The sequence below is a fragment of the Vanessa tameamea genome, chromosome 17 (genome assembly GCF_037043105.1).
Source record: "Vanessa tameamea isolate UH-Manoa-2023 chromosome 17, ilVanTame1 primary haplotype, whole genome shotgun sequence".
Lineage (NCBI taxonomy): Eukaryota > Metazoa > Arthropoda > Insecta > Lepidoptera > Nymphalidae > Vanessa > Vanessa tameamea.
Window position 1 is genome coordinate 3,555,664 of NC_087325.1, and position 27,454 is coordinate 3,583,117.

At 34.6% G+C, this 27,454-nt stretch overlaps 3 protein-coding genes across 3 annotated transcripts; 2 read left to right on the forward strand and 1 right to left on the reverse strand.

The window, feature by feature from the left end:
- Window positions 1-2,984: 2,984 nt before the first annotated feature.
- On the forward strand, window positions 2,985-4,154 carry LOC113400306 (cytidine deaminase-like). Its single transcript, XM_026639830.2, has 2 exons — window positions 2,985-3,247; window positions 3,657-4,154. The coding sequence occupies exons 1-2, from the start codon at window positions 3,211-3,213 to the stop codon at window positions 4,082-4,084; spliced, it is 465 nt and encodes a 154-aa protein (XP_026495615.1). The 5' UTR covers window positions 2,985-3,210; the 3' UTR covers window positions 4,085-4,154.
- LOC113400303 (serine/threonine-protein kinase mTor-like) lies at window positions 3,656-15,130 on the reverse strand. The gene is made up of 11 exons (XM_026639827.2): window positions 14,600-15,130; window positions 12,588-13,352; window positions 9,767-12,348; window positions 9,524-9,690; window positions 9,136-9,421; window positions 7,261-9,002; window positions 7,029-7,188; window positions 6,742-6,957; window positions 6,298-6,669; window positions 5,728-6,042; window positions 3,656-5,622 (listed from the first exon to the last, which is right to left on the reverse strand). Exons 1-11 carry the CDS (start codon window positions 14,820-14,822, stop codon window positions 5,188-5,190), a joined length of 7,263 nt encoding a protein of 2,420 aa, XP_026495612.1. The 5' UTR covers window positions 14,823-15,130; the 3' UTR covers window positions 3,656-5,187.
- A 645-nt stretch (window positions 15,131-15,775) lies between these two features.
- LOC113400535 (ubiquitin conjugation factor E4 B) lies at window positions 15,776-27,393 on the forward strand. The gene is made up of 18 exons (XM_026640137.2): window positions 15,776-16,024; window positions 16,178-16,795; window positions 17,496-17,634; window positions 17,711-18,273; window positions 18,353-18,601; window positions 18,846-19,089; window positions 21,662-21,835; window positions 21,917-22,037; window positions 22,124-22,255; window positions 23,035-23,238; window positions 23,321-23,669; window positions 23,770-23,865; window positions 23,999-24,253; window positions 24,356-24,469; window positions 25,193-25,313; window positions 25,503-25,609; window positions 25,939-26,032; window positions 26,118-27,393. Exons 1-18 carry the CDS (start codon window positions 16,001-16,003, stop codon window positions 26,177-26,179), a joined length of 3,666 nt encoding a protein of 1,221 aa, XP_026495922.1. The 5' UTR covers window positions 15,776-16,000; the 3' UTR covers window positions 26,180-27,393.
- The last annotated feature ends 61 nt before the right edge of the window (window positions 27,394-27,454 follow it).

A 27,454-nucleotide genomic window follows, 5' to 3' on the forward strand; every position in this document is an offset into this window, starting at 1 on the left:
TTTTTGTGTCTCGGATATTACATATAAAAACTATTTAGATAAAATGTAATGGTTTTATTATATAACATAAAAAATAATATGAAAATGTTCTGATAGACATGCGAAAATGTTATTATACCTGTAAATAATTCGTTCTCTATCGATGAAAGTACAGTCTGTCAAATATTACTTGGCCTAATTAAATTAGACTTGAAAAAAAAGGCCTTGCCCGCCGTTTTTTGGCCATAGCGATCTTCACATAGACTGACTGTAGATTTATTATCTGTAGTTTATCCATAGTTTTTTTGTTTATATACAATAAGTCAACTTATTGTGTGGATGCAACAAAATAAATAGTAAACTTAAATTGTTCTATATAATAAAAAAATATATATATTTTATTTGTAAATATGATTCTATTCTATATTCGAATGTTTACTCTCTCATTAATTAGTAATTTTAGTCCTCTCCACCACTTATATGTACAAGCTGACTATACACTACAAAATCCTACATTATATATAAGGTTATATCCTCCCTTTTTTATAATATACTTAATAATAATCAATGGTAACTTATATATATAGATCTGATCACTCATGAAGGTGCATCCTCCACGTTAAATTTTCAGTGAGCATTGCTATGAGTGGCGCTCGTGCATATGAGCTTAGTGTACACGAGATGACTAATAAAAGTATAACGTACGAGCCGACAATTTCACGTAATGGCACACGCCTTCTTCAGTGAACAGATCTACAATAAACTAATTGGAAAGGACAAAAAATATTGCTATCTCTTTCTCCTGTGTAATTAAAAGAGCAGCAGATTATTTAGTTCTGTTAATTTATTATAGTTTAGATGTAGAAAACAATAGAATCAGCATCTGTATTTCAAAACGAATATTGTGTTTTCTGTCAAGCGATAATTTGATTGTTATCCGTCTGTAGTTATGCGTCTGCTTCTCTCAGATTAAACCTTTTAATCTAGAATTGTAAGCGGTCGACCAGTCTTCCACAGCTTTCTGTACTTCTTACACAAATTATTTTTAAATTGTACATAAATGTGGAAAAAAAAACATCGTAATTTATTTCAGATATAAGATATACTTTAAATGTATTGCTCATTTGATTCTTCTAAACAACAACAAGAAAAATCCGATTATATAATATATATTGTGTTCTATTATTATTGAATGTCCTGTAGAATTAGAATTCGATTAAACAATTTGGTATTATTATCGCTTGACAACAAATGCAACGTGTAGTTTGACATTTAAGTGTTCTTGATATGATTAAATTTAAGATATTATTTAAATCAATTGCATTAATTTGATTTATCTAGTTTTGATAATTTCTGTTGCAAATATTGATACAAATATGATGACTGTCGTCAGCACTTTGTTGATGTATGTCTGGTAACTCAATAATTGTGTCAATTTAAAGTTCATCTTGCAACAGAAACACCGTGTTTATCAGGGTTCCGTAATGAATTTCGTCGGGCTTGCAAACTTTGTCGCCTCTTGTGTGACAAAACACTTTATTCTCACCTTTCACCCTTTATTATTTATTAATCTAAATGACAGTATAAAAAAACGATACTTTAAATTAAATTTTAAAACGATTTAAAGATACATAATATTTCAATACGGAACACTTAACTAAAATTGCATATTTGAAGTATCTAGTAACTATTGAAAAATCGTTTGTGTGAATATTTAGATTTCTCTATTAATGATTACTTCGAAAACTACAATACCGCTATCTAATCTATATTAGATAAGAACATAATATATGTACAATACAGCATTTATCGTAATGATAGACATGATATAATTTTAATTATTCATTTTAAAAAGCATTGCTGTAGAAAATAAATGTTAAGTAAATTGGGTAACGTTCATTTTATTTTTTCATAACCTTGCTATGTTCCTTTGTCGAAAGTATAATAATCTTTATTCTAATTATTTATATTTGAAAATGCAGTATATCCTCTGTAATATTTATTTCTACTCAGATAAGGAAATTGTAAAGACATTGAACGTACTATTTTACCTTGGTCTCCTGACGTTTACGCCTTACTTTCACTCGTCATATTTTACTGTGGTATTCATTCTCATTATTAGTATCATTATGTTCTTTAAAATTATTGTAATTATCATTCTATTCTTCCACTTTTCGAAAATATTTTATAAAGCCTAAATAAAGTGAGTTTCTAGAGTTGTAAAAATAATAACCTCTTAATCATGGAAGAAGTTCGTTGAGAGATTTCCGCTAACATAAGCACCTTTATTAAAAAAAAATAAGTAACTCTTCGACATAATATGTTATAATTTGAGACTAAGACTTTACTCTGTTATCGTACTGTAGGTTTATATCATATTAGCTATGGACTTTTATTTTATAGGATATTATAATACAATCAGTATCGAGCTAATCTAACTATCCGCCCGTAAACATACAATGCATATTACCGCACGCCCTAAGACTTTTATTACACCTTTGTTCAAATAATTACATTTTCCGTGCCTACTGGTCACAAAATGATAAGCAATTTTTTTTAATAAAACACCAAATTTATAGGAATTTTATTTTGATAAGAATGACTAAAGTTCTCATCTATTTTTTTACATTTATTTTAATCACATTAAATGGCACATAATGTAGCTTATCTATAAAATATATCTATCTCCCCTGCAGACACATTTATGAAGACATTTTACAGATCTGAAAAAATTATATAGAACGTTTTCATATATCTTTATTTTCTAGCAGCATTTCCTTGGACTGCGTCTTGGTTTTGTAATCTTTGTGACTACGTTGACAGTACAAATGATGCGGCTTAAAACTCACTATTAGCCGTTAATTCATAAAACTATCATAATACGATAGTACCACTTAAAGAAGATTAGTAGACTCAAACTTAAATTAACTCTATGATATAATATTACTAGTATGATTATTTTGTACATCGCGAGACTACTAGCTACGAGATTAACAATTCTTCTCTTGTGTAATTTAGATGAATATTAAGCTTAGTATTTAAACGTAACTCGTGTGTATCGACAGTCTCAATTCATAAGTTCACACAAGATACTTTCAATTATAAAAGTCAGAGTATTTAATCAACAATCGTTAGCGATAATCAGACAACAGTTGACCGGTGACCGCATAGAGAGTTGGACGCCTCTACAATTCGCCACGCACTTGAAATTACGATCATAATTACGAGCTAATGGATAATTTCAAAACTGTCGACTTCAGTTCTTTGGGTAAGTCAGACCTTGCCTCGTTCTATATAATATACTTTAACTTTTATTCTAAAATGTTTTTTTTTCTCTTTTTATATTAGACAAATATTCCGAGCTCGCAATGATTGCGCTAAATTATAGAGGAAATCTATTTTTATTAGCAAGCTTACTGTTACGCATTGACCTACATTCCTAATCTATTGGTAAATAAATAATTTGCAAAGTTTCATGTTTACTTCGTATTGGTTTTTGTGTAACAAACAAAATTCAAGTGAAAATGTATCTCAATTTTAAATATACGATTAGTAAATAATGTTATTACTCAATAGACCCATATCGTACGGACACTCCGGAAGGTCGGCTACCTTATCAGGATAATCCTGATCAGGGCCTTGTTATTCAATTAAAGAGAGTAACATTTTTATTGCAGGCGAAGAAATAAAAAGTCTATTACGAGAAGCCGTGGAGATTCGAAAACGAGCTTACTGTCCATACTCGAATTTCGCAGTGGGTGCAGCGATTCTCACAGAAGATGGTTCAAAAGTATATACAGGATGTAACATAGAAAATTCAACGCTCACGCCATGTATCTGCGCAGAGAGAGCGGCTGTACCAAAAGCTGTTTGCGACGGCTATGTGAATTTCAAAGCAGTGGCAGTGGTCGCCTATCAGAAGGACAGCTTCACGGCGCCCTGCGGTGTGTGTAGACAAACTCTAAGCGAATTCTGTGGTTCCGATGGTGACATTCAAGTGTATTTGGGCAAACCAACTTTGGACAAAGTCTTGTGTACGAAGTTATCTGAATTGTTACCACTTTCATTCGTCAGTTACAAAAAAGACAGTGTTATTGAGAACTGAGCTATTCAGTAGTCATTCTGCGATGTCGACTAAAGCAAAACGTTTATAGTAAAACATTTGTATCTAGTTATCATTTATTATTCCTCACATGTTATAAAGTTTTTACATATTTTAAAAATGTGTCTTAAGGTAAAATAATACTTACAGTCATGAAACTACATGGAAATACATAGATAAATATTATTTATCAGTGTTTTTTTCGAAGAAGTGATTGACAGAATCTTAATCCTTAATGATACTTCAGCGTTCTGTTAAATAGATTAAATTAAACTTCAAATACCATTTTATTTTTTGCATTATTTATAAGAATTTAAATAATTTAATTGATTACATTAGGTCAACAAAGAACATTTAGACATTTAAAAAATACTTCTTATATTTATCAATTTCTAAATAAATAATCGTTTCAGTATTATAATATATACGTTACCGGAATTATATAAATATATGAAATTTGGCATTTGGCATTGATAGGAATTAAATAGAATTAGCTACCGCATGCGGCTTTGCCCGCACGTCTAGTGGTAGGAATTAAGAATCTCTCCCTATTCAAAATCCGCCCTGTGCTTGATAAAATAAAAAAACATCTCAACATTCATAATATTAGTAAGATTACAATAATTACCGACAAGAAATACATATCTCATAAGGAACTTCAAAACCAAAGAGCAGGCTCGTGCAGGAATGAGCTGAGAAGTATTTTATATCGCTCTTATCCAGTTCTCATATTATACAAGTACCAGGAGAACAATTGTTCTTTAATTTCTCCTTTCGCTATTATGTTTGAAATGCGAGTTATTAAATTAGACAGTGTGTATAATATATATATTATAATAATAAAAATCTTGATATATAAATCGATAATAAATAAATTTAAAGTGCATTAAACGTCCAAATGTTGCGTAAGCAAAAGATAACCACCTGTTATAGGCACCTTATAGTCATTATGAGTAAATACGAGTACTTATGAAATCTTTTCAACGTTAAGATAATATAATATACTTACGTCTTCATAACGTGACTTGTTTATATTCTAGGAACTTAAACAATATGCACTTTAGAAATATAACTGTGAAACTCAAACTATCATACACAACAACTTTTCACCAAAACGGGCACCACCCCATATAACACTGACACAAGTTTTCATTGTTCGTAGCAATTTTTATCAAGAGATCCACTTGTTTCGGTACACTGACTACTGCTTCTATGTGAGGGAAGTCCCTCCCAGTCAATTTGTCTCGTATTCTGTTCAATATAGCCAATGCGCGTTTATTGAGATTAGATTCGGCCGGCATTTCCAAAGACTCATAGTGTAAATGGTTACGGCTTCTGCTTGGAAGGGAGTAAGAGGAATCTATATCTGAGGAGAAAGTAGACTCCGTGATAGAGTGCTTTTCGTTATCTATTAGTCTCCAGTTGAGCAACGGGTCATAGACAAATGCTTCAAGGACCGCCATGACGCTATCTCTATGCTTGTGAAGAACATGCATCACCGACTCGCATGTAAAACGATACGTGCCTTCTATTCCAGTTACCTATGAAGTAAATGTAAATAATGTATTAATAATTATTTTAAGTAAAAAGAAGAATATTTAAGAAAAAAGAGATTATATTTTCTTATGTAATAAAAGTACTCTTACCTCCATTGCATCGATTAACATTCTTGTCAATCTAAACGGAATCTTCTCTGGAAACCTTTCTCTAGTTTGCGTGACTTCGAAACAGTCTCCGAAATCTATATGAAGAACTTTGCCGGTCACTCTATGCAGCATGATGTTAGAGGGATGCCGATCTCCGAGTCCCAATATGTAGCCCACCATGCTCATAACCGCCAGCGATCGCGTGTAATTCGTGCGTCGTTCGAACCATGCCTCCGCTGATGGACTCTTCAACCAAAGAAGCCGCGACAGATCATTTCCAGGTGTCTGAGAAAGTGTGTATTCAAAAACTTCCACCTGAAAATATTTTTTGTTTATAATAATTATAACACGATAAGCACGGTGGTCGTTCATTAATATAAATGTGACTCGTGCTCGCAAGATGTCTTAGTGTGCGTGGGATAATTAATGGCGGAATAAAAACAGTAAAATCAAGTAGACCGAGTATTTATATTGTATATCGATAATTTAACGTGGACGCGCGCGCAAAGGCGCACTTACAAAGGTATGTGAACAGATACGTATGTATTAACTTGCGCCCTTATATCATACCTTATGTTTCAGCATTAATTTCTGGTAGTCAGACGCCATGCTCATCATGATCTGCTGTTCCTTGGTTAGAGTCAACTTATTCGACTTTTTATCTCTGTAGTCACTGACTAAATTGTATAGCGTGTCGCACTGCGGCACCCAACCGATCAATCCCGAGTTAGGAGACAGAGGTACGACTGCATACCTCTGTATGGCAAGGTCATGTCTATTAGTGCTCGTGTCCACCTGGAGGAGCGTGTTGACGAGTCCGAACAGCTGCATGACCCTTTCGTCCTGACGCAAATCTTCGTGACCCTTCAGAAGGAACATGTACTGTTTCCCATCGGAACCTCGAATGGTCAGACGACGAGGCCGCTGTTTCGATTTGATCACCTAAAAGAAAAAATTTAAACAATTAGATACGTCCGCCGCGACCGACAAAGAGACCGAGGGTAGGGTCGGCACCTGCAAGTGCGTGTCGATGGTGGCGATGCGTATGAGGCGCTGGTCGGGCACGTAGGAGCCGGGCACGGCCAGCTCCAGGTCGCGGCAGTTGTGCAGGCGGCGACTCACGTACTGCAGCTCCAGCGACGTGGGCGAGCGCACTTGCTGGCCGATGCGCCGCACCACGTGGCAGTACAGGTCCCACGCCTCGTTCAGAAACCGCTCCTCGTTGCTTTCCTATGGAGTAGCCCACAGTTAGCGGTCTCGTCTCGTCTCGGGCCGTCTCGCTCATTGAACGGTAACCATACCTTGTACAATTCGCACCACCGATGCGCCTCCTGTAGATCTCGCCCGTACATTTGTAGAAAAGAAACCTCCTTCAAAGTCTCCGGCGGACGATCGAGCATCGCGTGCATTTTATCGAGGGTGCGAAACATTCCCCTATAATCTTTCTCACTGTAGTACAACCTAAAATTAACAAAATATTTGAATGAGACTGATGCTATTTATCACCTCATATATGGATTGTTGTGGTGTTACCTCGAAGCGTCGTCCAGTGCGGTGTAAACTTGATCGTGCCATAACATGGCTACTTTGATTAATTCCTCTGATATAATAGCAGCCTCGTTAACTAGCCTATGTGAATGAGTACTCATAGTTTTAAGAATATAATTTGCGGCAGATTTTCTCGTGACAAAGGAAGATTTAGTAGCGACAGTCAAAGGGTAAACCAACGCCTGCGGATGCGTTTTTCCAATATCTATGAGTAGAATGTGCACCAATTTAGCAACTAAACTTCTTGGCGAATCTATTCGTGCTATTAGTTGCGGTATCACTTGTAACCATATTTTAACGTCAATCTGTCTGACACCCTCGAATAACGCATCATATATTGCTGGATGATGGCCATGATCGAACCACAGCGTGAGTAGTCTCAATGTATCTTGAAGAGAGTTTCCATTTGATAGACTAATGGATTTGAAGAAACCTTCAATAGCTGGTATAGTATAGCTGTTGATAAACTCTGCACGTGATATCTTTTTCTCACTCGAGCTACCGGCTATACTACTCTCCGAAATATTGTCTTGTTGTTTGTAGAACAAAACAGTTTCGAAGTTCATACAAGCCCACGCGTGGCAGGCCTTATACCACTCAGGGGCTAGAATAATAGCTTCATTATAATTCCTCAAAATTTCCGGAATAGAAAGTTCATTAATTTCTTGAAGAGATTCACACCAGGAGCCAAGTTTTAAATGGCACCGTGCAAGCAATCTACACTGATCTTCATTATCTGGCTTAGATGTGTCTACGAGCCTTTGTAATACATCATAAGCGTAGCGTTTATTTCCAACATCCCACAAATTTTTGCTGTATGCTAAAACGATTCTAGGATCTTGTGCATGTAGTAATACGTCAGGGTTAGTCACCGGATCGCTACCTAATATTGAAAGAACTATTTTATGCGCTTGACTTATTGCACCCGTTTTTCTACAAAGTGACGCAAACTTTAACCAAGTCTGAAAATCTTCGCGCGGGGTTAATACTAAGCTGCGTATTTGAAGCATTTTTCGCCAATCCTCAACTAAACGTTGACCGCCCTGAAGCCTCGTCCACCAAGTTCGGTGTAAGATACTCCTCCTTTCTTCTACAAGTTTATACGTTACTACTTCTTCCAGTTCCGTCAATAGTTGGGCATTTACCAATGCTCCATACGCTCTTTGATAGCTTTCTCCAACAACGGCTGACAATTCAGCATCTAACAAATTCCTTGCTAAGTCAACGTAGTGTCTCGATTCCGACCACTGTCCTTGGTGTATGGACAAAATTGCTCTGTAAAATGCTCCTTCCTGGTTGTCTTCTGGGATACACTGTACGTATTTTTTCATAGAATCCCACTCCTGAAGACCCCAAGATGCGGCTGCAGCCATTTTTGCAGACTTATTTTTGTTATCATCTGCCATTGAATCCCACTGCTCAGTAGTTATGTTATACAATTTCCGCCATTCACCCATGGCCTCCAAGCAACGCATCATACCCATCCTCGACTCGACATCTTGCGGTTCTATTTCTAGCTTCTTACTGTAAAGGTCCAATGCCTGATCCCAATTGTGTAACTTTTCATACCAGCGAACATGAACGTTCAACGAACAGTCGCCATTATTTTTCTGCATTATCACTTTTTCCAATAAACCATTAGCCGATTCTTTTTGTTGTAATTTATTATTTATATGAATAAGAGCCTCAACAACTTGTGTGGAAGGATTTCTCCTATATTCTTCTTCCTATAAAAACATATTAATATAGAACATTTACCTATTTTATGCACCTATGTTTACCAGTTAAAAACTTTAATTTCTATAAAATTTCATCTTTAGGAAAAGCAAATACTTGAGCCATCCTATGCTCAGTACTTACCTTATAGTATAGAGCTTTTGCGTATGCCCTACAAGTGATTGCAGTGTCACCGAGAAGTTTAATAGATATAGGCAAAGCGCCTTTTTCGCAATGTTCCAGGAATTCCGCTAAGTTAAGCACAGCCAGAGCCAGCTCGGGCACGTCGGGGACTGAAAGGGCCCGTTCTAAGGCTGCCACTAATTCATACCTAGGCTCCTCACCCAGCTCAGTCCAACAAGACATAAATGCAGCATTGAATAGATCACTTGCTAATTGAGGATAATTTTGTGCTAAGCTCGAACATGCTCTGCAAAACGGTCATGTGTTAAATCCACTAGAAAGTGTTTGTATAATAATAATAAATAGAGATACATATATCTGTATATATTTAAAAATTATAATAACCTACCGCATAGCAGGGCTATTTGATTCAGTAAGAAATCCGACACTTAATTGACGTAGCCATTCTAACCAATCTTCCTTAGATATGAGATTGTTAACCAACCAACATTTTCGCAGTTTATCTACATTTAGTGTCAGCTTCTGTATAGCTTGGTGATCACTGTTGCTTACGACCTGTAACACAAAACAATTACATCGCATTAAAGTTCTTACGTAAATTTTCTTTAACGGTAATTAAAATTTTACTTACATCCGTTTTTAGATTTCGTAATCTTAATCTGGTTTCATCTAAGTAATCATCATCTGAAGCTAATGTCGAAATCACTTGTAGTCTCGTTACAAGTACAATGTAATTGGGTGACTGAATTTTATTTTTTACCAAAATTCGATCAACAGAGGGAATGTAGTCTATATACTGCCGTCCCAGTTGAACAATAAGTGCACAGAGAGTGTTCATTGCCGTTTGGCGCAGAGTTGGACTATTCTCCAAGACTTTTGCAAGTGCTTGTATTATCATTGCCGAAAACGGTCTAAAATTCAAATACATAGACAAGTGTTCTATAGTCTCCATTGCCAATTTTGATATTGATATCGGAATATTTCTACCATCGAATAGCCCAGTAATAGTTGGCACTATTGACAAGAGGACATCATCTAAATTGTTTTCAAACTTTTGTATGGCCAACAATAGCTTTTCTGTTAAAATTTTATCCTTGCTGTTGTCACATTTTAGTACTCTTAAGATATTTGGTAATATCTTTCGAAGATATATCTTGAATTCAGTTCCAATAGCTACAGTTATATGTTCGACTAATAAAATGAGCGTGTTTTGTAGCTGACTATCTGGCGTCCAATATTCTTTAATTAAATCAAATATTTCTTCCAAATACGCCCGTATATGGATCTTAACTACTGAAATAATTATTGCCAGTTTTGTGAAAAGGAACTCCCTGAAGTTGTGGTTATCAGTTGTACGAATCACATACAGGAGGCTGGGTGTAACACGCGATATATAGGGGACACATTTAATACCCAAAGTTTGAAATATATAAGTAACAGAATGAACTACACTGGTATGGTGCTGTGCTAGAAGTGGATCACGTAATATACGCATCAGGGATGTAACGGCAATAGCAGGGTAGAATTCGTCCAAAACTAGTGGCGACATACTGACAAGCATTTCACTGACATTTATATCAAAATTATCGTGAGTGGAAGCCGTATCAGTTATAGGTATTAAAGTGGATACTGTTTGAAAGTCAATTAATCCTTGATTAATCCTATGTTTGTAGGGATCTAAGGCACCTAAAAGACCCAAAACACGAATAATTTCTCGCCTATCTCTTGCATGTTGTTCAGTTTTTAAAAGATTTAGTAGCATATCCATTAAAGTAGGAAACTCCATGTATGGCGTAACTACATATCCAATAGCACTGATAACTTGACCGAATGACCACAATGCTACACTTCTTTTTTCTAGTTGATTTGGATCCGAAAGTATTTCAAGCTGTACTGAAATTAAATCAGGTAACCACTGTACCAAGGCATTGCCTCCTCCATTCACTTCTACCAAGTCGCCTATAGCTTTTAGAATCGTCGATATCATAACAGAATTACTCTCACTCTCTGTCAGTTTGGGCACAAGCACCTTAAGAATGGTATCTACAAATTGTCGAGTCAATCTTGGAGCATGAGAAATAATATTGTTAACCATTCTCAGTGATTGCTCCTTATTTCGACTTGATTCTGAGTACTGCAGTTCCATTAAAATTTGAACAAAAAGTTGACGCAATGCTGGTGTAGTATAACTTGGATTAATGTTGCTCAATCTACCAACAATACACAAAGCTAATTCACTTACATCAGTGTTTGAATCATTGATTGCGACAAAAAGACAGCTGAGATGTTCTTCGATGGCCAAGTACTTATCAAATATTGGATTAGTAAAAATTTCAAGCACTCTATAGCGAACCTCGTGATCAAAATCTGAATGACCAATTGACAAAAGTTTGCCTAGAGATTCATCAATCAAAGAATTTAAAGTTCGCGAATTTGTGTATGCACTTCTTTCAATGGCTTTAATAAGCAATTTAGCCACAGTTTTTATAGTTTCCAAGCGTACGTCTTGCTGTTCACACTGCAAATAATGATCTGTACATCTTCTAATAAAAGACATAAGTGTATTGTTCCACTCAAAATCAAAAGTACCAAGAGTGTGTAGAGCTAAAACTAATTTAACAGCATCATGTGGCTCAATTAACAATGCTGTTGATAACATTAGCATTGAGGGAGACTCTGTATTGCTGGAAATGTAAGGTTTTTTTCTTAATATTAGAGATAAAATGTGAAGTAATCTATCAGTTATTTCTTTTTTTAAAGATGGTAAACTTTGACTGAGTTCCTTAAGACATGTTGTCAATTGTGGGCTCAACCCAGTGGCACAAATGGGATCTAAAAGCTCTCTTATTTCATTTGAAACATTTTCCTTCATTGCTATACCTAACAATGTTACACAGTTTAACAGAGGGGTTTCTGTTCCATTCCTTTTCTTTGGTACATCTTTAAGTGGTAAAGTCACTTTTATTATTTCAATAATTCTCGATAAATATTGCTGAATGTCATCTTCCATTGCAACACATATCAGCCCTAAAGTTGTGAAAGCCATTGCTTTCTCTTTTTCTCTACCTCTCAAAAACGTAATCAGGTGGTTTATTGTAGATTTTAAATGCTTCCTTGCAAATGCTTCTCTATTAAATGCAGACAATCTTGGTATTATTAACAGAAGCATTTGATGTACACTGTGGGATCTAGATATTTGCTGTGCCATAACATCTAAAAATTATAAACTTTAATTTAATACCAATTGATATCAACTAAAACACTTCTATCAGATTTTATGTGGGCAGTAAAAGTTGCTTTGTTTATGTAAGGTTACATTAATAAAATAATATTTCATTTACGATTCTCTAGATTCTTAACAGAGCCAACCATTTAAAAAAATCATGATATAAAATCAGTGATACATAAATTCTAAAAGAATGTAAAAAAAAAATCTAACAGATAATACTTACCAATAGCGATTTTATCATATTTTTCGGTTATTAACTTTTTACAGATACTAGATTCAAAAATGCTAATACATTGATTTCGTTCATCATAATTGTAATATGATAGTGGATGATTTTTTCGATTTAAACTGCTAATCTCTTCAGTTATTTCTTGTTCGGAGTCCAGTTTTTGCATAAGTGCTGTGTATTTTTTCTCCCAATTTGAATTTGAACATCTAAGAAGTTCATTAAAAATTAACAAGGCTCCATGCACATGATCATCTCTGCATAAAACTCTTTCCCTTGCCATTGTGTCAGTAAATGAAGCCATGGCCTCCTCATAGCACTGTATATACCAATGAGCCTTGTTACTTTGTTCAGGTATTTCTCTTTGGGCGGTAACAACAAATGCAGCTCTTAGAGCCTTTCCAGCTGCTTCTCTAACTTGCTCTTTAGGATCACGTAGCGGTAGCATAATATAGTTGAAAAAACCATTAATGTGCTGAAAAAAATATGAAGGCATAGCAATTGCAAGTTCTCTCAATATAAAACAGGCTGACAGTCTTTTTCCTTCATTTCTTTCTTCAGCCAGCCACTCAAAAGCTCTCTTTATTTCAAGTTCAACAAATTCACCTCTTTTTATACCTAGTGTTGTGGCAATTCGCCCCATTGATTTGGCAGCTAGTTCTAAAATATTTATATCATTTAAAGGAAATATGTTTCTCAAGTATTGAGCATATCTGTTTATTCTTGTTTTGTGAGCCTCAGAATCACCACTGATTAAGCAAACTGAAATAAAAATATGATTTCAATCCAAAATTTATAAAAACAATAACTTTCATTTAGTTATATTTAAATATACAGATATCTGCGATGGCTAGTTCATATGAACCCAGATTGAAGATTAAAATCTAGCCAAGAACCACTGTGTCGTTATATGCATTATTTTTGTTTATATTTTATTTCAAGATCTCAAGATTTGCAGTAAAAGAAATCCTCATGAGGAAGATAATGCATACTTTGTTTGAAATACTGACTAATTAAACATCAGAGTAGTGTGGTAAAATAAGTTCAATGCATCCTCACTCAAATCTACCTTACAGTCACTTAGTCTTTCCCTACAGTCAGTGAGACAATTTAAATATTTTATACCTTAGTTTTAATGAGTATGAAGGTATTAGAAGTATGACAATATCTTTATCCTATTATAATCCAAAAAAGAGTTGATATAAACAAATCTTTTACATATACCTTGAGGTTTTCTAATAAGAAATTATTTTATACACATTAAACAGTTCATGATTAATATATCTTTATTTATAAACCAACATAATGCCATTCTCTTCCCCTCTATTCTGCTATGCTCAAATCGCACCCAATGATATTGCATAAATTCCATGCAAAATTGTTTATTAGGTTTTACTCCTTTTATGGTTTGAATGCATTAATTTAAGCTTCTATAGCCTATAGAAGCTTAAATTAATGCAGTATTTTATCCATAACTCCTAACGCAATAGAAATTACCATACCCACATATATTTATTGCATTAACAATAAACATTTATTTTCTTGCATTCAATTGTCATTAAATAATAAAATTTATTTATATAATTGTTAATAAAATATATTTTTACTAACACCAAACACTGTTATAAGCATTATGAAAAATTATCACAACTAAATATTTTCACAAATTATAACAAAAGTAGATAATTATTAGAAAATTTAATATTTACAATTTTAATCAATAATAAGATTATCCTATTTTCTGTTTAACAGAATTACATGAATAGAGCTGTTGTTGTTTGATCAATGTAAGTGGTACTTTAAAAATGTAATAATAGCCAAATATTCATATAGTTAACATTCAGGATTTTGTACTGAGTCTCAGAATTGTTAAATTAACACATATACATACTAAGTTTGCAGGAAAAGGCTTATTGTAATTTAAACTACCTGTAGTGTATTAGAATAAAATTTAAATGTAAAAACTAGTTATTATCAACAAATTAAATTTTGCCTATAATCAATATTACCTATAGTCAATATTCCAGCCTTTTTGTCGTTGCTATCATAGCTTGAAGTTAGAAGATGTATTTGTTGATTAAACTCATCGAAAGCTTGTGTTAATGATTCTTGAGACATTTCTCGCAGGTCAGTTTTTACAAAGTGCACAAGCTCTCGAATGGCTTTATGTCGAGTCTCAGTGTGTCGAGATTTTAAGCCCAATATCAAATCCGAAACTTGATGGCTGATCATTTTGGTCAATTAACTTGCACTCTTATTGTAGAACTTATAAGTAATCACTGGGTTTCTGTTGACTCTAGTTAATCTTACTTAAACTCGTACATATTAACTTTTTTATAGTTATTTCACACCGTTATGAATTTTTGATCGTAAAACGTATTTAGCACTAAAGCACATTTTCTTCATAGTTTTGCAATCAATTTATTCCACTAATTAACCAGTATATCCTAAAAACGTAAACAAATTAAAAACATGCGGACATTCATTTATTTTTGTTAAAATATATATATAAATAAAAATATACGTTCAAAAACTAAAACAAATATTATAACTCATAAGCTAGTCCAAGAAATTTTATGCAAGAAAAACAAGTTATAGATTTTACACTAGCAACAAAATTGTTTTATTGTATTATATAGTTTATCCAAAAATTTGTTATAATTTTTATAAATATTATTTTGATGTGAACTATACCCCATGTTTTTGTTAAAGATGCTTTTTAGAATATTCATAACTGACATATTTTATTGCAAAAATGAGATTTGCGTACAATAATTGTACTTACATATACAAATTATATACCCATAATAGTACGACGATGACCTCTCTATCTGCTGTATCAAAATATTTTGTCTTTTGAATGGAATTAGCAAAAATAGTAAACAAAATAACTTAATTAACTTTAATAATTATGATGAGTTTCATATATATTATTAAATGTTAAATATTTATTTTTTGACGGTTCATTAATTCTCATAGTTACTATTATCCGTTCACTTTTAATAATAATAAAAAAAATGGTATAAATCAAATATACAAGCAAAAACTATGTAGGTAACTAATATAACATTTAAGTAAATCAATGATCAAAGATGACACAAAATTTTATAAATACACTGTGCATACAAGTGCACAGATTAAACTAGGTAATTTGTTTAGGCTTCGTGAGGATGACGCGTGTATTTTCAATACTTTCTCGTCATCTATTCACAAGTATAAACGTCAAATAGCCAATCGTCTCAGCTGAGCTCACAGAGTACATTGTATTGTATGGCAAAGCTATAGGTGACTGACTGCTTGACGTTGTGGCTTGCTTCGTTGTTCTGTCTAGTTTAATATCTCAAAAATTAAATTCATAGGGATAGGTACATCAATATTTAATTTCAATAATTGAAAAATAGTTTTCCATCATGAGTGAACTCAGTCAAGAAGAGGTGAGTCGTATTTTGTAAACGGCCCTTGGCGTAGTGCGTATGGCCAATCTAATTTCGTAACAAAACAAAGCGTTTGTGTCGTTGTGTTAGTGTAGTGTGAGTGTAAATTTTACACGTGCTCTGTTCTCCAAGTTCAATTTAAATTTATTGCAGATACGAAGACGTAGATTGGTGCGACTAGCAGCTCTTGGAGGTACTGGATCGTCTCCAGCCCCCACGAGCCCGCCAGTTACTCCTGGTGCTTCAGTACCAAACGATATTCTAAGTCCAGTGTCCACTCCCAGATTGTCGCCAGCTCCAACACAAACACCACGCAGCTCCAATGAAATTTCGGAAAACACAAACAAAGAACAGAATTTTTCTGAAACGAAAAATGAGGTGGCAGATCAAGGAAAAATTTCAGCTGATGGTTTAATTGTCACAGAAAAAACAGACAACAACTTGATGGATGAAATGCCAGACACAAAAATGACAGATCTATCCCAAACTAGGCAATATAATAGTTTCGATTCGATGGGTGAGGACACTTTACTGAGTTGTGGTTCTGTTAGAGTTTTACCCCAATCCACAGTAAGTGGCTCAGAAGGTGCATCCACAAGAGAAGACAGCACATCTCGATCTATTTCACCCGCACAGTTCGTAGAGCCACCTCCAGTTAGACCAAGAACAAGTACCTCATCACCCAGTTGCTCACGGCGCTCTCTATCAATGGAAGTAGATGATGTTTCAGAGAGAAATTCTCAGTCAGAACAACCGCTAGAACCAATGGAGGTAAAAATATTGATTACATAAACACAATTTTATTAAATGCAAGTATGCCCCATATATGCTTTGTTCTTAGTCATTGTCATTTATCTGCTAAATTTTAGAAGAAAATATAATATTATTCTTCATTTTATTATCATTAATTTCAATTACTTGGCTGTATTTGTTGATTATGTTTATATAAGCCTTTCATGTTTCTACTTTGATATTGTTTTGTTATATAATTATCAATATGTATGTAAGTTGTTTCAGATTTCATACAAATCTATCAGATCAGTTTTTAATCAAAATACTTTTTTTTATTCTTTTGAGATATCTTCTAGATTCTATATTCCTTGTTTGTATTCAGCAAACTAGAAACGATAGGAAAACAAGTGGTTAACGAAATAAAAAACTATTTTTTTTTAAATAAGTAAATAGTTCAAACAAAGCAAATTGGATAGTTGATGTTTATAATATATAATTAGTTTGCTGTAAGTTTTGTTGCGTTGAACTTCAGAACAAATTAATTATATTATGTTGGAAAATTATTCTTTCTTTTGTCTGTACATAACATATTTTCAAAGGAAAAAAATACTTTTGTTTTAGTTTTTCATTTCTCTTTTGAAGTAAATAAAAAAAAAATTGAAATATGGTCAGATAAATTTAGATCAAAACACATGATTTTAGGTATTTTTCAAATACAAGATTAAGATATGAATTTTAGGTTGAAGATGATCCAACACAATCTCCCACTCATAAATTACAAAGATCTCGGACAGTTAGTTGTACAGAACTTACAGAAGAACAACTTAGAAATATTGTGGCCAAAATATTACAAGTTTCCTGGTCAGATGATAGTGCAGGTAAGTTTCTATTTTAATCTTTTTCTATTTAATTTTAATAATGTGGGTAATAATCAGAGACATATGTCTCTTACAGGTGGAATTTTTGTACCAACAGTGGCAGCATCGTTGTTGGACAATCCGAAAATAAGTTTAGAAGAATTAGCTTCCGAAGCTCTAATGGATGTCATCTCCCAAATAATAGATGGTTCAGATCCCTTAAATCAGAGGCTTATTGCAGTTACTGAAACAACTAAAAGACTAAGTGAAGACTGTGGAGATGATATACTCACAACTGGACACCTGGGATCCGAAAATGAATCGGAAAAAACAGACTGTCCAACACCATCACTGCCTCTTCCGAAAACAATCCCTCAACAGAGCTTAGCCGTCAGCTACATTTTAAAATTCTACTCGAATATAAATTTGTACGAGAGGGAGCACCCCAAAAAAAGTTCGGAACCGCCTCTCAGTGATCTACTACAAAGTATAAGAACTTTACTCGTGAACAATTTAGTGTCAGTACTAAGGGGGAGGTTCGAACTCGAAAAGGGTCGAAAATCGCCACTTCTACCTTACATTTTAATCGGAAACACGCCCATCGGCCTCATACCCGAGGTGCTGCTCGCGACATACCCAGACCGAGTAGCCTTCGAGGAAGTGAGTGAAGCTTTCGATATACCCATATCCAAATTATACATCTTCACGATAAAGTCTCAAAAAGAAATGTATCGCGCAGGTATTCATTCCACTGCTGATGGGCATTCGCGAGGAGATGCGGCGCTGCGTGTCGCCGCTGGTGGGGCGAGGGCACGGCGCGGCGCTGCGGGCGCTGCGGTCGCTGTGCGAGCTGCGCGCCGGCCCGCGCCACGCCGCACGCCCCGTGTGCGCGCTGGTGGCGCGCCTGCCCAGCCTGTGCCCCACGCCGCTCACCACCGCACCCGGCCGAGAGATCGCCAGGGTCAGCTTCCTCGGACCGTTCTTTGCCGTGAGTGTGCCGTGTTGCGGCAAGGAATTTCTTATTTTACTTTCGGAACATTGTCATTTTACGTGATATGAAGTATTCTATATTATCTTTCTTAAAACTTAATGCATAATTTAAGCAGGGAGTTAATGTTCAATGACTGATTTTTGACCTCAGTATCTATAGTAATATATTAACCCGGTTGCGTAATTATTAAAGTGACATTTCACTTCCAATAGCCTAGGTCATATACATTTTATTGTAACAGATATCCCTGTTCGCGGAGGAAAACCCTCGGTTTGCGGAGCGCATGTTTGCGACGGGAACCGATCAGAGCTTGGCGTTCGCCTTGCAAAGGGAAGTGGAAGCTAGTCGTAATACGTTACACAGTATCTGTCACAACGTTCTTCTGTGTCCGGAAGCAAGGGAGCCTTTCCTAAAATACTTTGCGACGCTACTACAGAGAAATGAAAGAAGAGCCCAGTTACAGACTGATGAACGATCACTTGCTGGTAAGTTCCCTAGGTCTCATATTGACATGCGCTACTTGTACTTTTACATTAGTACCTGTTGATATCTAAGCAAGATATATAGAAAATTAATTATTCATTATTGAAATACTCTGTAAATAATATGGTTGAAAAGACTTACTGCTGTCTTTCGTACCGGTTCTTATCGGTAGAATATACTTTCTGAATCGGTGGTAACTTTACATTTATTCAACATTATACTAATATGAAGATTGAAAAGCGCTTGAAAAATTAATATGAAGCATTTTCCATCAAAGCAAATACTAATTGCAAATAACATATTTTATACCTATAAATATATTTGTGGAATATTCGGCGGTCAATAAAACCAAACCAAAATAAATCTGAAACATAGAATTCGTCGAAAAAACTGTCTGTTAGTAACCTATTCTAGTATAATTTGTTATTCTATATAACTGGTTTTCGTATAATTATAAAGTCCTCGAGACCTGTCCTTTTCCGGAGAAGGATTACCCCTTTGAGCTTAGGATAGGTTACGCTGCTCTTGTACGAGTTGCTGTATACACACTGACAGAGTATCTCCCAATACATACAGATTTCTTTCGATGTATTCCTTAAACGCGGAAGAAGTGATGAATTGTACTTAACGCTATTTATCCATTGCGCTATTTCGGCTCAAATTTTGAACGTGAAATTATTTTCTAACCATAATAGCTTTTGAATGAAACAGCCGACACAAATGAATTCAGGTTTTTTTTATATCATATATGTGTTCATGATTTGTAGTAAATAACTACTGTATAAACTTAAACAGAATGCTTAGAAATACAACAGGCTTACAAAAAAGATAAAACGTATAATTATAACGCTAATATTTATTATTTTATAGCTGTAATAGAGTATTTCATATCATTAGCCTTTTATAAAAGGGACTGTTTGTCTAAGGTGCAAAAACACTAATACAAAGTGGGCAATTCAGTTTGCCAAAACTTTATATACAATTTAAAGGTTCATAATTTTTTGGCAGTAATTATATTAGAATACAGTCAGCTACAAAAAATACTAAACACAAAAGACTTGATACGTCAAATAATTGTGACTGGGAACTTTACGTGATTGATGAAATGTAAATAATTAAATTAATGCTAAACTCTAAGTTATTAGTTAGTATATAATTTTGACATGTGCAGAGCGACTCCGACATTTTACCTATTTAAATTTACCGCCATAAAATTCTGTATAATTTTTTAATAAAAATACTAAATATGTTCCTAAATAAGATTTTTTTAAATGTACAATTGTTCTTAAAGTGTAAATCATTATTTATATTATTGTTTATTTGTTTCGTTATTTTTAGTTAGAAGTTAAAAATACATGGGCAATTTACGACGTTTAATTATTAATAAGGCGTAGTGAGCGCTTATTTTATATTCGATGTGGATGAATCAATAAGGCCATTGACTTGTATATCATACATCACATATGTCTATTCATAAATACAACTAGGTACGTACTAAAAACTCATTGTTCGATCGCGTCTGTTTGTAATTTTGTTCAAGTTTTATAAAAATAATTGGATTTTCGCTGTGATATTTACAAACGTATTTTCTATATTCATCACAATCATATATATAATGTTTTTAGCGGAGGATAAAAAAAAACAATAATGAAAGACGAAACTTTTGTAATCTAAACTATTTATATTTTAAATAGTGAGGCAATAAATACGACAGAAAAGCTGCACTTTAAAGCATTGCGAATTCGCAAATTAATGACGATTAGTGCGCAGCCGAGGTCGTTCGTTTGAATTAAGTATTCTATTAAGGTGCTTCGCAAGTTATTCTCTGATTTATTGATTGAAATTTGTGTATAATACGTAGATAAAGATATTATTAAATTATACACAACTTTTAATAAGTCGTTTCTTGTCAGTTTAAGGTGTCATTTTTATCGATTCTTCGTAATTAAAATGTAGGTTATAGTAATTAAACCTATCAAATGCAATTAATCAATGTTCATCTCTTCGAAGTACGTTTAATAACTATTTAAAATAGATATTACGTTCAAATGTCGCTCACCTCGTCGACTTGATGATTTCTATTGGCATCCATCCAGTTTATATACTTTCCAAGATCAGTCTAGCGTAATAAACAACAATTTTTAAAGAATCTTAGTTACAAACAATGGCATGTTTCTATTTTAAATAAAATAATATCTAAAAACTTTTTAACATTTTTTTTTGTCTCAGTACGGCACTGCACGAACATATTTGGAATTGCGAGAGGTTTATGCACTCGCCATTGTGCCTCAGAGATAACTTTGTCGTCTGTCCGTTGATTGGTCATTGGTTTGCTATGGGAAGAATAAAAGTAAACTTTAATAGTGTTGTGTTAGAAATATTCGTTGTCATAGTTATCCTCATCCTAATTATTTGAAGTCGGCATGTGCATAAACTGCATGCAAATGTGTTGTAAGACTTTAAAGGTCAACGGCATTTCTGATACTTATCCTACTTGAGAATGCTCTTGCTGGTGATTTGGTAAACCGCCACTAAATTATTGGAACCATATTAAAAATACATTATTTCTCCCAGGCGACGGGTTCATGTTGAACGTGTGCTCGGTATTGCAACTGTTGTCGGTGCGCATCAAACTGGAGCGAGTGTACCCGCTCTACACCTTCCAGCCGGGCACGTGGATAAACGTGCGCGACGAGACGCGCCTGTACTTCACCGCGCAAGAGGCTCAGGACTGGCTGGACACGCTCAGTGAGTGTATTGCTGCTTTTCTATTATCACTATCTGAATATGTTAAAGCGTGTTAACATTTGTATTTCGCATTTCCTATAGATAATGATCCCAGCCACACGTGGCCAGAGGCAAAATTCCAGACAGTGTGTTGGTTTCTGACTTTGCATATGCATCACGTGGCGCTCATCCCCGCCCTGCATACTCATCAGCGACGCATAAGGTATTCTCGCGGTTTAAAAATATACATGCCATTTATGAAAGTCATCAATTGAGTATTAGTCCTTAACAATCGAACTCCACTCGCAGGGCGTTCCGTGACCTGCAGAAGGTAATCGAGGAGCTGATTGCGGCCGAGCCGCAGTGGCGCAACAGCTACTCCGCGTTGCGTAACCGAGAGCTGCTGCGACGCTGGCGGCGACAGATTAAGCGTCTACACAGGTACATATGACAATACGAGAAGCTTTACAATATTGCAACACACTAGTTTTCTGGGATGAGCAGCATCTTACTCGACAGGATGTCTATCTCTATACTTTATTCCATGAAAAAATAAAGTGGAAATAAGTGGTAAGTGTAACAGTGTTGTATTATAAACAAAGATATATTAATCATAAACTCTTAGTGCATAATATAGCTGAATTATTAGCAAATCGCATGAAATACGTAAATCTATGGTTTGTTTATCTTTTTTCCTACTTCCATTGGAATAGGCTTTACGTAAAAATGTCGTCGATACACCGCTGAAAGTTATCAGGACAATCCAAAAAACTCATTTTCGCGTATTATAATATAAAATTTATATTATATTAGCCGAGATGGCCCAGTGGTTAGAACGCGTGCATCTTAACCGATGATTTCGGGTTCAAACCCAGGCAGGCACCACTGAATTTACATGTGCTTAATTTGTTTATAATTCATCTCGTGCTCGGCGGTGAAAGAAAACATCGTGAGGAAACCTGCATGTGTCTAATTTCAACGAAATTCTGCCACACGTGTATTCCACCAACCCGCATTGGAGCAGCGTGGTGGAATATGCTCCATACCTTCTCCTTAACGGGAGAGGAGGCCTTAGCCCAGCAGTGGGAAATTTACAGGCTGATTATGTTATGTTATGTTATGTATAATATAAAATTTATTAGAGATTTTAGTTTGGAATATTTTCGTATACAGAAAAAAGTATTCAAAGTTTTCTTTATCGATCGTGAATATCGTGGCAGGTCGAAGCAGTGCGCGGAGACGGCGCTGCTGGACCCGGAGCTGATGCGGCGCGGCGTGCAGTTCTACGCGTCCGTGTGCGCGCTGCTCGTGCGCCAGCTGCACGCCGCCGCCGCCGAGCCCGCCGCCGCCGCCGCGCTCGCCTTCCGCGCCACGCCCGAGTGGTACGTCGAGGACATCGCCGAGTTCATGCTCTTCGCCGTACAGTGAGTGTCCCCGCGCCCCCCGCTCCGCACCGCGCCGCCCGCCCCTAGCGCCGTCTCTAACCGTTCCGCGCCGCACTTTCAGATACGTCCCGCAGATAGTGGCCTACTACATAGAGGATCCGATAATTACTTGGCTGCTGACCGCCATTTGCAACTCTCATCTCATTAAGAACCCGTATCTCGTCGCCAAAATCGTTGAAGTGCTGTTCGTAATCAATCTCTCACTGCCAATTAAGCTCAAAAACGATGCCGTTTATGAGAAGTTTATGGATCATCCGATGTCCCAAACCGCCTTACCGAGCGCTCTGATGAAGTTCTACACGGATATCGAGACGACCGGTCAGAGTACGGAGTTCTATGACAAATTTACGATAAGATTCCATATTAGCATAATTCTCAAGAGTATGTGGGAAAGACCAATACATAAACAGGTAAAAAAATATAATAAATACATAAGTACTGATTTTCTATTATTTTTTTCTCCTAAAGTTAATGAGTTTCTTTCTAACTTAATACGTCTTTTCCTTACAGGCTATTGTCAAAGAATCTCGATCAGGTCGACAGTTTGTGAAATTTATCAACATGCTCATGAATGACACGACATTCCTCCTTGACGAATGTCTTACGGTATGTTTAATAATTTATATATTTTAAATTAGGTATTTATTTTATGTTGACGAACCCTAGTCTGTATCAAAACACAAAATCACATATTCCAAAACTGAGGAGATTAATAAGCTGTGGTTCAATTCGTTCCCAGTACCTGAAACGCATCCACGAGGCGCAGGAGGCGGAGGCGCGCGGGTCGGGCGAGGCTCGCGCGCGCGCTCTGGCGCAGGACGAGCGCCAGTGCCGCTCCTACCTGACGCTGGCGCGGGAGACCGTCGACATGCTGCAGTACCTCACCGTAGAGATCAAGGAGCCATTCCTGCGCGCCGAGCTCGTCGATCGCCTCGCGTCTATGCTCAACTTCAACCTGCAGCAACTCTGCGGCCCCAAGTGCAACAACCTCAAGGTGAGCCTACGACCACAATTTTAATAGAAGCCATATGGTTGAGCTGTGTTAATAGATGTTAAAAATAATGACTTGTGTGTTTTACAAATATGAAATGTGCAGGTGCGTCGGCCAGAGATGTACGGCTGGGAGCCAAGGCGGCTACTGAGTCAGCTCGTGGATATTTACCTTCATCTCGATGCACCACAGTTCCACGCTGCGCTCGCTGCTGACGAGGTACGTATTTTTATATATTTAAATTTTACTATTTTATTGATACCTTAGCCGAGCAGTGTTTCCAGTGCGTCATTTGTCTATTCTATAAAAAATATGTTATGATATAATGATGGTGTGCTAAAAGTAATAACAACGACTCGATTAAATGAAACTAGTGGGTCTCCCATAAAACTTCGCGTTTATTTAAAAGATTATTTAGGAATTTCGAAACCTATGACAGGTTTTATTTTGATTTCATTTCATTGTAAACTGCAAGTTACTCATCTACATTTGGCGCCAAAACTATGAAACATTATTTAAATTATTTTTTTAATGTCAAATAGTTCAGTTAGATTTGGAGTTTGTCTAAAACAATTTACTTTAACTTGTAATGAAATTTACTTAGTTCATTTAATCAGCAATACTTAGTATTATTGTGTTCCGGGTGAATAAGCCAGTGAAACCCATTTGCCCGATCGCCTACATATGTATATCATTAAAAAAAACTCATGATTTAGATAGTGTAAAGATATCCCCTCACATGACTCCATTTAGGATCAATATATATATATATATATAATCTTTAATTCTTATATATATATAAGATTTTTTTGAAAAATACCGTTTTTAATGTCTTATCAGATTTTTATTTGTTATATATATTGCTGCACATCTGAAAGCGAAGTGACGCTTAAGTATCGGTATAAAATAACAAATGACAATTCACTCATTTTTCAATTTCAGCGATCATTCCGTAAGGAGTTATTCGAGGAAGCGGCATTGCGACTAGCAAAGTCGTGCATCAAGACTCCCTCTGAAATAGAACGATTCAAAACACTCGCAGACAACGCATACCAAATTGCTGGTGAGTTTCTTTTGTCTAAATATTATTTTATCAAAGAAAGCATTTGATCATAAATACTGATCAATATTTGAAATTTTAACCTAACCAATGTTAACACCAATAATAAACTATCAATATTACATAATTTAGCTCAATTAATTAATGAACACTTATTTCATAGATCGTAATGTATTGAATGCAATGTTTTAGTATCAAATCAGCAAAAGAGTGACGAATTTGCGGATGCCCCAGAAGAGTTCCGAGATCCACTTATGGATACACTGATGACAGACCCCGTATTCTTGCCATCAGGAAAGGTACTTATGACTGCATATGTTATTTTGCCTACCATTAATCCTTATAACATTATTACTAAAGACTATTATGTACCACATAGGGTAATCAATATTTAGACAAATAGAAAATAATAGATGATGCATTGATTACAATAATGAGTATGATTCATTTTTAATAAATAGGTTGTTTATTGACGGTATAATTTTAGTTTGTTTTTGTCAATCTTTCAAACATTTTTTTTTTATTTACAAGTGAAATGAATCCATTCTATTATTTACAAAAAAACAATTAATAAACAGTTCTATGTGTTTTATCAAGTGACGTTATATTTCATTTTATATATTTGTAGGTTATGGATCGATCAGTAATACTGCGACACCTGTTAAATAGCGCTACAGATCCTTTCAACAGACAACCTCTCACTGAGGATCAATTGCGTCCAGGTAAATGTTTTGTTATTATAATTAAAAATTTAATTTATTATATTGGTTTCAAAGAATATAACTTAATTAAACATTTGTCTTATAGCGACAGAATTAAAGGAAAGAATAATTCAATGGCAACGCGAAAAGAAAACATCAACATCATAATTGTGTAACTACAACTAAGTCTGATGTATATAATATATAACATATATAAAGACTAATGCTGGATTATCTAGCGATTCGCGGACTATTGTTCACTTGAATGCATGAGAGATTAGCATGTGACTAGAATGAGATATTTAGTACATGAACTAATTCTAAATTGTTCATTCAATTACTATGTAAGATATTATATTATCTAAAAATTTTAACCTTGAAATAAATCAATGGTTCATTTTCGTCTAGTAAATGTATTGAATAATTAAATTTAAAGTTTTGCCATGATTGATGGGATAAATTAAATATACTTGTACAGTTATTGATATTTTTAATTCTTTTGCAAATTAGCATTTCTTTTTAATAAAAACTTCAAATTCGAAAACAAAGTTTGATTTTTTTTAGCAAAAACTTTACTTTGTTACCTTAAATTTAAAAGAGAGGCCTAAATATGTATACCATTAACAAGGACAATCAGTTGAAATCAAAAAATTACTAAGTCAAAGGCTGCCTTCCAAAATTATAAGTGAAATGTAAAAAAAAACATACATATTGTTAAAAGCTTTTCGTTTTATAAAAAATATTTGTATTTTCTCACTCTATTTATGTTCATTAGTAGAACTAATGGTATAAATGTAATTAAATAATAATTATATATCACAAGTAGATACTATATGGAATGTTAAAGACTTTATTTTCGTGCAAAGTGAAATTAATTAAATTATTTTATGGATTTAGTAACTAATTGCACATAGTGATTTAATTTAGTGTATGATTAGCTATTTCATTTTTATATCATTTCTCATTGTCAATGTGATTTGTTCCTTTTATAATAGTTAACAATAAAATATTATCACTATAGAATCATTAGATAATAGAAATCAATAATCATTGTATTTCTATAACAGCGACAAAAAAATAATATTATAAGTACCTTTTATGGTAAAGAGCAAACATAAAAATATGTTAATGTCAAAATATCTGAAAGCAACTCTGAATGCTCATAGATTAGTTTATCTATTATTATAACAAGTTATAGAAATTTTTATCCAGTCACTGCCAAGTTTATCTATTTAGTAATATAGATCAGGCATTCCTAAATTATACTTCTTTAAAATTTCATGGTCTCATTGTATTATAATTTGACTCTTGTATTTATCTTATACATAATGAAGATTGTATTAAACTCAATGTTAATGTCAATAAAATACATTAAACATTCATTTTGTATTTTATACTTTTAAGTTTGAAAATCCAACCACCTTACTTTTACTTCTACTATGA

Bases quoted from the DNA above. Each gene is read 5' to 3' on its own strand.
- LOC113400306 (XM_026639830.2), top strand. From the start codon at position 3,211: ATGGATAATTTCAAAACTGTCGACTTCAGTTCTTTGG. The intron at 3,248-3,656 runs GTAAGTCAGACC...TTTTTATTGCAG, and splicing joins TGTCGACTTCAGTTCTTTGG to GCGAAGAAATAAAAAGTCTA.
- LOC113400303 (XM_026639827.2), bottom strand. From the start codon at position 14,822: ATGATCAGCCATCAAGTTTCGGATTTGATATTGGGCTTAAAATCTCGA. The intron at 6,670-6,741 runs GTGCCGACCCTA...TTTTTCTTTTAG, and splicing joins CCATCGACACGCACTTGCAG to GTGATCAAATCGAAACAGCG. The intron at 5,623-5,727 runs GTAAGAGTACTT...TTTACTTCATAG, and splicing joins TGTTAATCGATGCAATGGAG to GTAACTGGAATAGAAGGCAC.
- LOC113400535 (XM_026640137.2), top strand. From the start codon at position 16,001: ATGAGTGAACTCAGTCAAGAAGAG. The intron at 17,635-17,710 runs GTAAGTTTCTAT...TGTCTCTTACAG, and splicing joins CTGGTCAGATGATAGTGCAG to GTGGAATTTTTGTACCAACA. The intron at 23,866-23,998 runs GTATGTTTAATA...ATTCGTTCCCAG, and splicing joins TCCTTGACGAATGTCTTACG to TACCTGAAACGCATCCACGA.